This window comes from Bidens hawaiensis, unplaced genomic scaffold (genome assembly GCF_021521415.1).
Source record: "Bidens hawaiensis isolate Kalapana, Puna unplaced genomic scaffold, B.hawaiensis_p1.1 tig00054727_1, whole genome shotgun sequence".
Classification (NCBI taxonomy): Eukaryota; Viridiplantae; Streptophyta; class Magnoliopsida; order Asterales; family Asteraceae; genus Bidens; species Bidens hawaiensis.
The window spans coordinates 44,994-56,865 of record NW_027499844.1 but is presented as its reverse complement, the minus strand read 5'-3'; the positions used below and the strand labels follow the sequence as shown (position 1 = coordinate 56,865).

Genomic DNA, 11,872 nt, shown 5'->3' with positions numbered 1-11,872 from the left:
GTCTTCCAAGTTCATATTCTCATGTTTCTTATCCGGTAAGTTTTAAAAGTTTAATATCGTCTCGACCGATAGGATTTTTGGTATTCCGTCTAGACCGACTACGTCTTTAAATATTCCGTCTACTCGGACTATATTTTTAATTAAGTTTCAGATGGACCCCATTTTCTTAAATTAAATTATCAATTAAATCTAATATTATTATAAAACCGTCTGGCAAGACTTCTTTTTGAGAAAAAAATTTAGTGAGAAATATGGATGGTCCCTCAATATTTTCAAAAATATGGTCGGATTTTCAAAAATCTTTACACGTGTCAAAAAACTATTGGTTTAGAAATATGGTCGGATCTTTTCTCAATGTGTCGCCTCAGTCCAAATTTTAAGTGCTATTTTAGGAATATTGAAAGATTTTGGGCTATGTTGTCGTTTCTCTCTCTTAAAAAAAGGTTATTTAGGGAATTTTCCCAGTAGATTAATACAAGTACACTTATCTTAATTTGTTTCTTGTTGTTGACTTTTGCAAAATTGAAGTACAAAGATGCTTTTGCCAAATACATTGTAACTCATGGAATGTGTAAAAAATGCTTTTGTCAAAGGCATTTATTATTCTGATTGATGCAGACAATCTATGTCTGTAACATGCGTTTGTATACATATATAGTCATATAAAATCCAGTTTTATTAGAAGTAAGACACAGGAGAGATGAAGAGGGTTTGTGTGACAGGAGCAGGAGGTTATGTTGGTTCATGGGTTGTAAAGCTTTTGCTTTCCAAAGGATATATAGTCCATGGAACTGTTAGAGATCCATGTAATAATCTCATATTCCTTTGATTTTGTTTATAGCCTTGATTTAGTCAAACTTTGATTTCTGTTTCAAATTCATGTTCTTGTTATTTAATTTCTTTCTACTTTTAATACTTATTAAATATTTGTTAACCGTCTGTCTCGGTTAATTTGATACGAAGGTGATGAGGAAAAGAATGGTCATTTGAAGAAGTTGGAGAATGCTGTAGAGAGACTGCATCTTTTCAAGGCGGATTTGTTGGACTTTGAAAGCCTTTGTGCCGCCATTGCGGGTTGCTCTGGAGTTCTTCATGTTGCCTCTCCTGTTCTTGGTAGACTTGCAACTAATCCCCAGGTATATAAATGTGTCAACTAATTTAATATATGATTCACGCGTTTTTATAATTAACATAAAATCAATCTAAATAAGGAAAAACTGGAAATTTAAATCTGAAAGTCTGCAAACAACATGTGATGGCTTTTCACAAAATCTCACCCGTTACACCTTTTTCGTTCATAAATTAACGCACGTTATTCTAGACAGATCAAAAGTTACGCCCGTTGTAAGTGGCCCTGTTCTAGTTCACTTGATTATATTCGTTTGCTTCAAATATGAGTGTGCCGATTCTTGAGTTAGCTCCTAATTTGCAAGTGGACAAGTCGTTGAGTAACGTATCAAGCGTATAATTTTGGTATGAGTTGCGTCGGGTAGATGATATTGAGCCGAAACAAATATTTTGCCTAAAACCGTAAAATGATTTTTGTATAATTAGTATGTCGTATATAATTATAATAATTGTACTGTTTCAATAAACAGCTAAAACTTTAAGTAAAATATGATACATTTTGGGACACCTTCAACCCCTTAAGCCCATTGGACTTATATCCTTAAAATTATTTTTAATTGTACATGTTTGATGTTTTAAAAGATAAAAGAAATACAAGTCAAAGCAACTCATTAATTTGTTAGTAATTTGGCAGAGCTTTAAAAACTGATGTTTGAGGTTAAACAAAACAGGTGGAACTGTTGGATCCTGCTATATTAGGAACACAAAACGTATTAAACGCGTGCTTGAAGGCCAAAGTTGAAAAGGTTGTGGTTGTCTCTTCTGGATCTGCTGTTATGGAGAATCCTGAGTTGTCCCCAGACACGGAGCGAGATGAAAGCTGCTGGACTGATATAGAATACGCAAAATCAAAGCAGGTATCTCACAACCGTACCTTCAATCATCGTTTTCGTTATCAGCGTTTGTCTTATATATATAATGTGGTTTCCAGAATTGGTATGCTGTATCCAAGACAGAAGCAGAGATTGAAGCTTTTAATTTTGCAAAACGACATGATGTTAAAGTGGTAACGATTTGTCCATCCGTAGTCATCGGGCCAATGTTGCAGTCAACCATTAATGCTACTAGCTTACTACTTTTGAGCTACATTAAAGGTTAGTTATATATAACCAGTGATATCGATGGGCCTGGTTTGGTATGATGCTTGGTAATGTTAATTTTGTACTCGATTATAGAACTATATTACATACTTGTTGGATACCTACTATACCTGTTTATTAATTATTATCTCTAGGTTAAAGTTAAACTAGCCTCAAAAACTAATTTGAAATATTATTATACTTTTTAAGATTATATATATATATATATATATATATATATATATATATATATTTTAATTAGATTTACTTCTTTCATTATATAGAAACATAGATATTACATAAACATAGCAGGTAGGCGGGCAACAAGCTGCGCCGCCACCCCTTTCTGAATTGCAAACCCTAACCTGCTAAAGACATACCCCTGCCCCTTTGGACTCGACACATTGCTATGCACAACCCGTTGGACCCTGGTTAGGAAACGGATAGCTTCCGGTGCCAAGGAGCCAAAGGTATCAAAAGCCAAAGGGACAAAAACATGTTGGTTCTCTTCGCAGGCTTTAGCATGTTTCTCCACCTTCTTCGTTTCAGCCCGTTTCATTACTTGCCCAGCTACAAACCCATTATCCCTCAAACCAGCTAAGGGAGATATCCCTGTGAGGTCAACACAAGCGTGTTTTCCCCCGGCCCAACCAAAGACGAGCAAATCTGCCGGTCGTAGAGTGGATCTCCCTTCCGTGGGGTCTGTAAGGAAGTTTACGGGGGCTTCCTTTTTAACTGATATCCCAGCTCGCCTTAAGATGTCCCAAAGAACGTCCCGCACCCAATCATGTCGGTATTTGAACCCAGGCATCTCCTTGCAATGAACCGCATGCTCTCCGAATTTATCCAGGCAAGCCTTATGGCAGATCGGACATGTTTCGTCTTCTGGGTACATTGGGACCATCAAACGGTACTTAAGAATGGCCCTATACTCGACCGCAGACATGCTTTGGCCCAAGCCATCAATCGGGATAACGGTCAGAAAATCTTGGGCATGAGGACCTTGTAAGCATTCAATAACTGCCTTCTGTCGGGGGGACAATCCAAAAACTTCTCCCAGGCTCTGAGCGATTTTGCCAAAAAGGGCATTCGCCAAAGTTTTTTGAGGCTTTGGTGGGGCGGTATCCATATTACAGAAACCGCCAATGTCAAAGTCTGGGAGAGTGCCATTTAGGCGTTCCAGGGCTTGCACGTAGTCTGAGTCCAGGTCGACATCTCCGCTATTCCTTAAGATGTGATTCTGTAGCTTCCAAGACTGAGCCCTCGACGCTACAAAAGCGTAAACCCCAACATCATGAGCCGAAAGAAGGCCTAAACCCCCTAAGCGTATCGGTAAAGATGCAAGTCGCCACTGAAGATCACCAAAGAACAGGCCTCCACATACAACTATGTCTTCGATGGCTTCTCGATGCCCCTTATCAAAACAGGATACCGCATCATCCATCATATGGGGGTGGCATGTTCGTAACCCAAAAAGCAACTTAACAACCCCCATGCAAGACCTAAGCAGGAGGAGTTCGCTCTGGGGATCCCTAAGGTAAGGTAAGAGTTTCATAAGATCAACCGCACGAGATGCTCTCCGCCTCGCCAACTCCTCAATAAAGTAGGGATCTCGACTAACAGCCCCTCCAAGGAGCTTTACCCCTCTCTCTGGTCTACCAATCCCACTAAGGAAGAGCCCATCTTTGACTTTCACCCCATTACACGCTGGCCAAAAAACCTCGGTTTTCTTAATATTAAGTTGCAGCCCCAATGATGGCCCTTCCGAGCTGATAATGTCTAGAGCTTTAGCGACTTCGTTGGCACCACCAATAATAGTCCCATCATCCAAGTACCAAGCATGAAATGGGAGGTTACAGTCATTTTGTACCCGGAGAACAAGAGGGTGTAATGCTAAGGCAAAGAGGAGGGGCCCAAGGGGGTCTCCCTGCTGAACCCCAGTAGTAGCCCCTATACAGTCATCACCAACGTACAACCTAGCCGGCTGGGCATAAAGGAACTGAACCCATAGATAGATAGACGGGCAATGATGATGAACCTCCCGGAGAAGGGCTGTGCGGTCAACCATATTGAAGGCGTTGGAGAAGTCCACAGTAAGCATAGCTAAAGAACCGTCCGCGTAAAAGGAGTTAAGAAACCGGTTCGCGCTGTGAAGCACCGCCTCTGCCCCATTAGGGGTCCCCACCCCAAACTGAAAGTCCCCTAAATACTGAGTCATTTCCTTCCCAACCATAATTATATAATATATTAATATCTTTGATTTTGTTGTAGCTAAATAGGTTCATGTAATTGGGCGAGTATCATCTAATTAATACCATACCCGTGGAAACCTGTAAATTTTTATATAATCAATCACATACTCGGTTTTATATTCTGATTATTAAAGATTGATATTTGTACATTATCAAAATATTGATTTCGGTTCGCAATTTGCAGAAGAAGGTAGAAAGGGAGGGGACACGATGGAGAACATTAGACGTCCATACACAGACGTTTGTGACTTGTCCGATGCAATTTTACTGTTGTATGAAAATCCAGAATCAGATGGGAGATATGTCTGTTGTGCCTACTCAGTTAGGACAACTGAATTTGTTGCAAAAATGGAGAGCTTGCTTCCTGGGTACAATTATCCCAAAATGTAAGTTAAAAACTAGAGGTGGTAATTTAGACTCCTTAACTGCGCTTTTTATGTTTTATGTATATAAAAAATTGCATCTTTCGTTCTTGATGCTTATTAATCACATGAACCATCCTTTAAATTTAAGGTTGTCGCACAATTTCGTTATTTTTACTGACTCGCGTTAGAATACTAGTTAACATTTTTTAAATGACTATTTCACCCTTGACAATATAGTAACTTTAAAGTATGTTAACTGAAAATCTAACGACATCCAGTTAAACTGATGAAATCCTTGACAAACCTAAACATAATCGATGATTCGTTTAATTAATGAGGATTCAAGATAAAGACGCAATTTTTTATATACCTAAATGGTGAATAGTATAATTTTCATCTAAAAGTGTTCAGCAAAAACAAAACCGGTTAAAAGTTGTCAACAATGTATTTGTACAACATTAAAACTGTCTAAATCATTTGACTAAAGGAATATGGAAATAATTTAAGTAATACTGCTGTTATGGTATGTGCGTCCCCCGCTATTTGTCACCTACTATTATATTCTAGATACATGTTATTAACGGTTCCCGTTGCATGGCATACACCGATATCCATCAACGAATGCTTGTCTTTAAGCCTTAAATCCTAAACTTAAGTAAACTTTAAACCGTAACGTATTTAATTACAGTTTTACGGAGAAAAGTGGTTTACCTCCATTCAACTCGAAAAAGTTGTTGAACTTGGGATGGAATTATAGACCATTGGAAGAGACCATAGTTGATACTGTCAAGAATTATGAAGAAATTGGTTTATTGGAGAAAGGGAAGCCATTTCCATCTACAATAAGGTTTTAATATCATTTTGTATGATTAAAGAAAGATACGATGACTCCATCAAACAAAGTTGTACGTTTGTTTATTTAAGTTTCCAATTTTTTAAATTACGAGCAGCAGAATGCGGGAAAAATTTTCATATGAGTTTAGTTTTTTCGGTAATTGGGTTAATTACTGTCGGAGATAATAAAATAAAATTGCAATATCATAACAAAACAAAGTACATCCCCAACATTTAATAAAATTTAAGTTCATTTGAAATGGAAAAGAATATACATATTATAATTGATTTGCTTTCTCAAAAAAATCGACAATAAACTCTAAATGCACGATTTCAACACATAATAATCAACCTTCAAACCTAATACTGCATTAGAAATTTAGAACTTGAAAAAGGGGACGAATAACTAAGTACTAGCCTTGATTAATCATAGTGGATATTTGGATGAATTCGGAATTGCCAAGTCAAGTGGGACGAAGACTCAATGGTCGAAATTATGTCTGATGATGATTTTGATTCTGGTCGCAAACTAGATGGTCATAGGTTGAACGGACAGAAACTGGAAAAACAAAAGGTGATCGACTAATCCTTTTTTTTATTCAGATTTTATTTAATTGATAGTTGGGTTTAAAATATTAATAATAGGGTCATTGTATTTGTATAATCGAATGATTTGGACTTTCTTATTCACTGTATGGATCGCTGTATTAAAAACTATGATATAGATCGTGTAATATACGGGTGGTTAAATAAATGCAACAAAAGTTAAATTAAATAATATACATAATCATATATCTTATGGATTCATAAGATATAAATATATGATATAAATAAAATTTTATAATTCATTAATATTTAAAAACCTCAATTAATACAACATTTAAAGTTATATTTCTAACTATGTTAGTAAATTTAAAAATGATAATAGTATTAGTTGAAATCCTAGTTGCCTACTATACTTGAATGACATGTGAAAGAAATGATGTTTTAATATTATAGGTACATGTTATATTGCTCATAAACCCAAACCCGACAACAACCGAACCCGCTGATTTCAATCATTTAACTCACCCAACTAAACCCTACGGTTGTACACCCCGCAGACAATCTCTAAACACAAAGTAAAGAGTTCAAACAAGCTAAAATCAATCAAATCTGATTCAATCAATCAAAGCAAGAGGTATATGAGTATAATTAATCAAATCACAGCCACTAAACACAATCTAATTCAATATTAAACCAAACTTTCATTAACAAATCAAGTCATGATGATCAAACAATCCATAAAACTCACTAAAACCTAACAATATTCATCTAACCTAGGTAGAACAAAGAAGTTTAGCCAATCATAATCAATGAACAGTAGATTAAATATATATATAAATGATAAACATGTTCATATAAATCTGATTACAAAAGATTTGAATGATTAAAAAACAAAAGCGAACTCACAAACGTTAAAATAGTCAAAACCGACAACCGAAGGATAAAAGATAGTACCGTAAGCTTGTCCTCCTTGGTTTCTCCTCTAGAGCAGGTGTGGTGGCTAGAAAATATGTTCCAATCGTTCATAGGGTATAAACCCTTTATATATATGTTTAAACATCTCTTTCCTTAAATAAAACAGGTTAAAACAAGCCCACAAGGCCTACTGGAAGACAAAATAAATGGGTAGCTGATTCCTGAGCATTCTTGCCAGCCTTTGGGACACGTGGGATGTCGCATAGCACGGGCATGGATTCCACTCCTGGTCGGGTAACGCGGCCAGGTCATGGGTGCTCATTTCTTCGTTTTTTGACTCATTTATCTTCAAACGCGCATATCGGCTTCATCCGAATTCCGTTTGAGCTGATTCTTTCTTCATTAAACTCGCTTTTTCGCTCTCTTCAACATGAGACCTATCATATACACAAACATTTAATTTCATGCAAGAAAAAGTTATATTCGTTAACGGTTTACGCACAAAACGACACAAAAACGAGATAAAACGCTATGTGTTTTGCAACACATCAATAACGGTGGCGCCATAAATCAACGCGTGTGATAATACATGGCCAGAATTGATGCAATACAAAGTTGTAGCTTGTGCAAAACCTTTTCCTTGCAAATTAATATATAATAAATGGCATTATTAAATATGAACTGATGAATTGGAAGTAAACTATCTTTACTTAATTACATGCGCATTCTTGTAACTTGATTAAAAAGACTTCTATGTTAGTTTTTAAAAGCTATCTTTTCAGTTTAACAAAAATCTCATTTTTAAAAATTAGACTTTAAAAATTATACCTTGTTGAAGTCATTCTCACCATTGTATGTATTTTGCCACACCCCGTATGCAAAAATAGACAACAAGTTGTAAGCGTACACAAGTGATCTTCTAAGCAGTTGAGTATATGCAAATACCTCCTCTAATTAAAGTGCAAAATGTTAGTACTTAGTGAGCTTATAAAAGCGTAAGTGTTCAATTATATAAGTTTATAATCAGTCACCTTGAGCGGCAGTTGAACCGACAACAGTTGAACTGAAATATTTTTTTCATTTTCCATCTTTATTTAGATAAGAGATCCATAACTAACAATCACATTTTTTGTTTCAGCTCTTAATGTGGGTCTGATTCCACATAATATTTAATATTTACTAAAATAATAGTAAGATTTCTCCATTTTGATTACATTTATAAGCAACAAAATTTGATATACCTTTTAGGTGTTGGGCCATATTGTATGAAGTCATGTTTTCTTAAATAATCTAATGGTACTCCTGTTTGTCCAAGATGAATGAGGTTATACTTAGACTGCAACAATGTTTATATCTTAATTTACAGCTCTATTTTGGCCTTGCACACCACTAATACTGACAGTCCATCTATTTTGCACTTGATAGAAACATCGATTTTTCATAACATGTACAAACACTGTGCATAAGGTACAAACATCTCATAAACAGGTACATAAGCTATCTAATCGAACACAACAATTAACGTTTACCTTGTTGAAATCAAGAGCTTCTTTTTCACCGTTGAAAACCATAAGCGATCTCTGTTGTGGAACTTGATTTCCTCCTCGTGGATGAGATATCATATTAAAAACATCATGAATTGGGAGTTGATAATGATATTCTACCAACTATTTTTATACCAAAATGACTCTAAAATTCGAATTATAAAAATAATCATAACATGAATAACCTGAAATTGAGTTAAATAATATAATACCTGGAGTAGGGACACGAATGAAATCAAAAGCGAGGAAGATGATGATTCAAAGGCGCATGCAGAGCTTTAGGGCTTTTAGGGTGATGAGATAATATATATAGAATGAATGCAACGCAATTAAAGCTGCGTTGATGAGACGGAGATGAAACATATGAGGGAATGCTGGGTGGGAGTTGAAAAATTGATAGTGTAATGACATCATAGTTATTGTGCAATCAGTTGTTTCAATTCAATTGTGGTATTCAAGGACAATAGAAAATGATTGATGGTGGAATTGATGCTCGTGAAAACACCAGTTCTGTCGCTTGGGATGCTCCACAATAATCTCATGTTAATTAAAAAATATACATTCAATTTATGAGATTCAATTTGAATGAAGGGCAAAACATAATAACAAATTAAAGACAATACCACATAAACTTTTAGCATCCAAAAGGACCGAATAGTAATTTAATAAAGAGTGAAGCTTCATAATGTTGCACCATAAGCTTTAATAACGTATTGTATTGCCAAATTACTTTTTCTGTCTTATTATGTAATGTTCATTTTGTCCTCACTATAAAATTATGAAATGACTTTAATGCTCATCACTCTTTCTTTATATATAATATAGATAAATATATGATATAAATAAAATTTTATAATTCATTAATATCTAAAAACCTCAATTGATACAACATTTAAAGTTATATTTCTAACTATGTTGGTAAATTTATAAATGATAATAGTATTAGTTGAAATCATAGTTGCCTACTATACTTGAATGACATGTGAAAGAAATGATGTTTTAATAGTATAGGTAGATGTTATATGGACCATTACCTGAATGATTAAATCAACTGGGCGATTAATTAACTATTGGGTTTACTATTAGACCCACACGCTGTGTTGGGATCGTGGTGGGAGTTTGATCGATATTGACTAGATTCGTGATTGTACGGCTTGTAAGGTACCTAAATACGCAATAGCAACCTAAAAGGAAAACTTAAAAGATTTGATCATAACAGGATCAACATGATTTCTAAACAAATCGTGATATAAAACCCAGCCAGATGTTGATAATTAATTTTTATGTCCCTTTTTAATAAATGTAGAAATCGTGTATCATCAGTCTCGATCTGGATGCACTTAATTAGAATGTTTAAAGTTACAATAATCATACAACTCCATACCGATATAATTAAACTATAAAACTTGATGCTAATTCCTTCTTTTAAGTTTTGGAATAAAACATTTGATTACTCTTAAGTTAATTATGACATAGAATATATATTAGCTACACGTACAAGTTAAATCAATCTCATGGCTTTACTTTGTAATACCCAAACAAATGTAGTAGTAGATATCAATGATAACAACTTAAGTTGTGGTCTTCCACCATCTGAGGTTTCATATTGCGGTGGAGCCGATACAGGGGACATATTAGGGGGTGCCAACAATGGGGCTGGATAAGGTATCAAAGAGCAGGAGCTTAGGTTCTGAACATCAATGCTAAGCACACCATCTATGCCATGGCACCGCACCGAGGACACATGTGTACATATATTAGGAGTAACAATTCTAACATTTCCTAAAAACAAACCCCTTCTGCCACTGTTTGAAACCTTAAGCATCAAGTCAGGGTTTGATGTAGGAAGCATGCTATTTGTGGGCAAATGAAGAAAGTGATCAAAGAGCAAAGGGGATGGGATCGAATGGCGGAGCAAGAGATCTTGAACATTGTTTTGAAGTATCATACTTCTGGAGAGTGATCTATCACTTGGCATCAAGAAAGTGATATTGCCTTGGAACAAGTTAGGTGGAACCATGTTTAAAAGCATGACAAAGGTGAAGTAATTCGCTCTTTCCATCTCGTCTATCGCCATGTCAATGTCTCTCTTTTCCGAACTAGGAATGGCAACAACCACTGACAAGATCATCATAAGAGAAAAGGTAAAGATTTTGACATAAGCGGCCATTGGTACATAGGCTAGTTAATCCTCCAATAATTGTGCTGTATACTATTACATTAGTAGCAAGTATAGGTTAAGGTGAATTGGCTTGAACGCATATTCTTGATGCCTTAACTACCATGTATTTTCATGCTTCTTGCATGATAATTAACAAGCTCCTTTAAACTTGCCGTTGCTACATATATATTGGGTTGTATACTACTACATTACTTGCAAGCTGTAGTTGATTAAGGTCATTTGGCTTGAACACACATTCTTGATGCCTTAACTACCATGTATTTTCATGTTTCTTGCATGACAAAAAGCTCCTCTAAACATGCCTAGAAATAAGCCTACTTATGCTAGCCCCACTATATTTTCAATATTTTGAGTTTTCGGCTTGGTGAATAGAGATGTTAGTTAAACTGAAAAATGTATATGTGGTCTTTTATCTTCAAGTGTCTTCGTTCTTCTTGAAAAATGCTCATCAGCTCCCATTCAGTTTTGTTAAAACTTGAAAAAAAGACTACATAATACCACTAAATATTGGAATGCTCTTCACTACATGTATAAATATAGATTAATGCAGTAGACATTTGAAGCTAGTATAAAAACTAGCCACTGTGTGTGTATATAGAACTAATGAATAATGGGGTGGCTTGCACGCTGTTTAAATATGAACGTGCTGCTTAACATGTTAAATTACGGCTATTAAGAATCACAACTCCAATGGTTAAGACAACTAAAGGTGGAACAATGAATATGAAGTTCTTGAAATCGATGACATGAAATGCTGATATACCAAATATGAAGAAACACCGATCCGATTTTCCCAGACGGACAAATCAAGAGCTGGGATGACTTTGTAGCCAAATTTTCCCAGCACTTCAGTCAGCAGAGAAAACACACTCGTGATCCGTTCGAAATATTAGATGTGGTTAGGCGGAATAATGAGTCTATTGAGGACTTCATTTCCCGTTTTAACAATGAGAGTCTTAACATCGATGGTGTGAGTGAAGACATGTTGCGGGAAGCCTTCCGCAAAAATGTAAAGAGTAATGAGTTG

The 11,872-nt window shown here is 35.6% G+C and overlaps 1 protein-coding gene across 1 annotated transcript; it reads left to right on the top strand.

The window, feature by feature from the left end:
• The first annotated feature begins 530 nt into the window (after positions 1-530).
• LOC143600657 (cinnamoyl-CoA reductase 1-like) lies at positions 531-5,698 on the top strand. Its single transcript, XM_077078283.1, has 6 exons — positions 531-806; positions 964-1,136; positions 1,800-1,985; positions 2,060-2,222; positions 4,644-4,845; positions 5,513-5,698. The coding sequence occupies exons 1-6, from the start codon at positions 701-703 to the stop codon at positions 5,676-5,678; spliced, it is 996 nt and encodes a 331-aa protein (XP_076934398.1). The 5' UTR covers positions 531-700; the 3' UTR covers positions 5,679-5,698.
• The last annotated feature ends 6,174 nt before the right edge of the window (positions 5,699-11,872 follow it).

Bases quoted from the DNA above. Each gene is read 5' to 3' on its own strand.
- LOC143600657 (XM_077078283.1), top strand. From the start codon at position 701: ATGAAGAGGGTTTGTGTGACAGGAGCAGGAGGTTATGTTGGTTCATGG. The intron at 807-963 runs GTAATAATCTCA...TTTGATACGAAG, and splicing joins TGGAACTGTTAGAGATCCAT to GTGATGAGGAAAAGAATGGT. The intron at 4,846-5,512 runs GTAAGTTAAAAA...ATTTAATTACAG, and splicing joins GGGTACAATTATCCCAAAAT to TTTTACGGAGAAAAGTGGTT.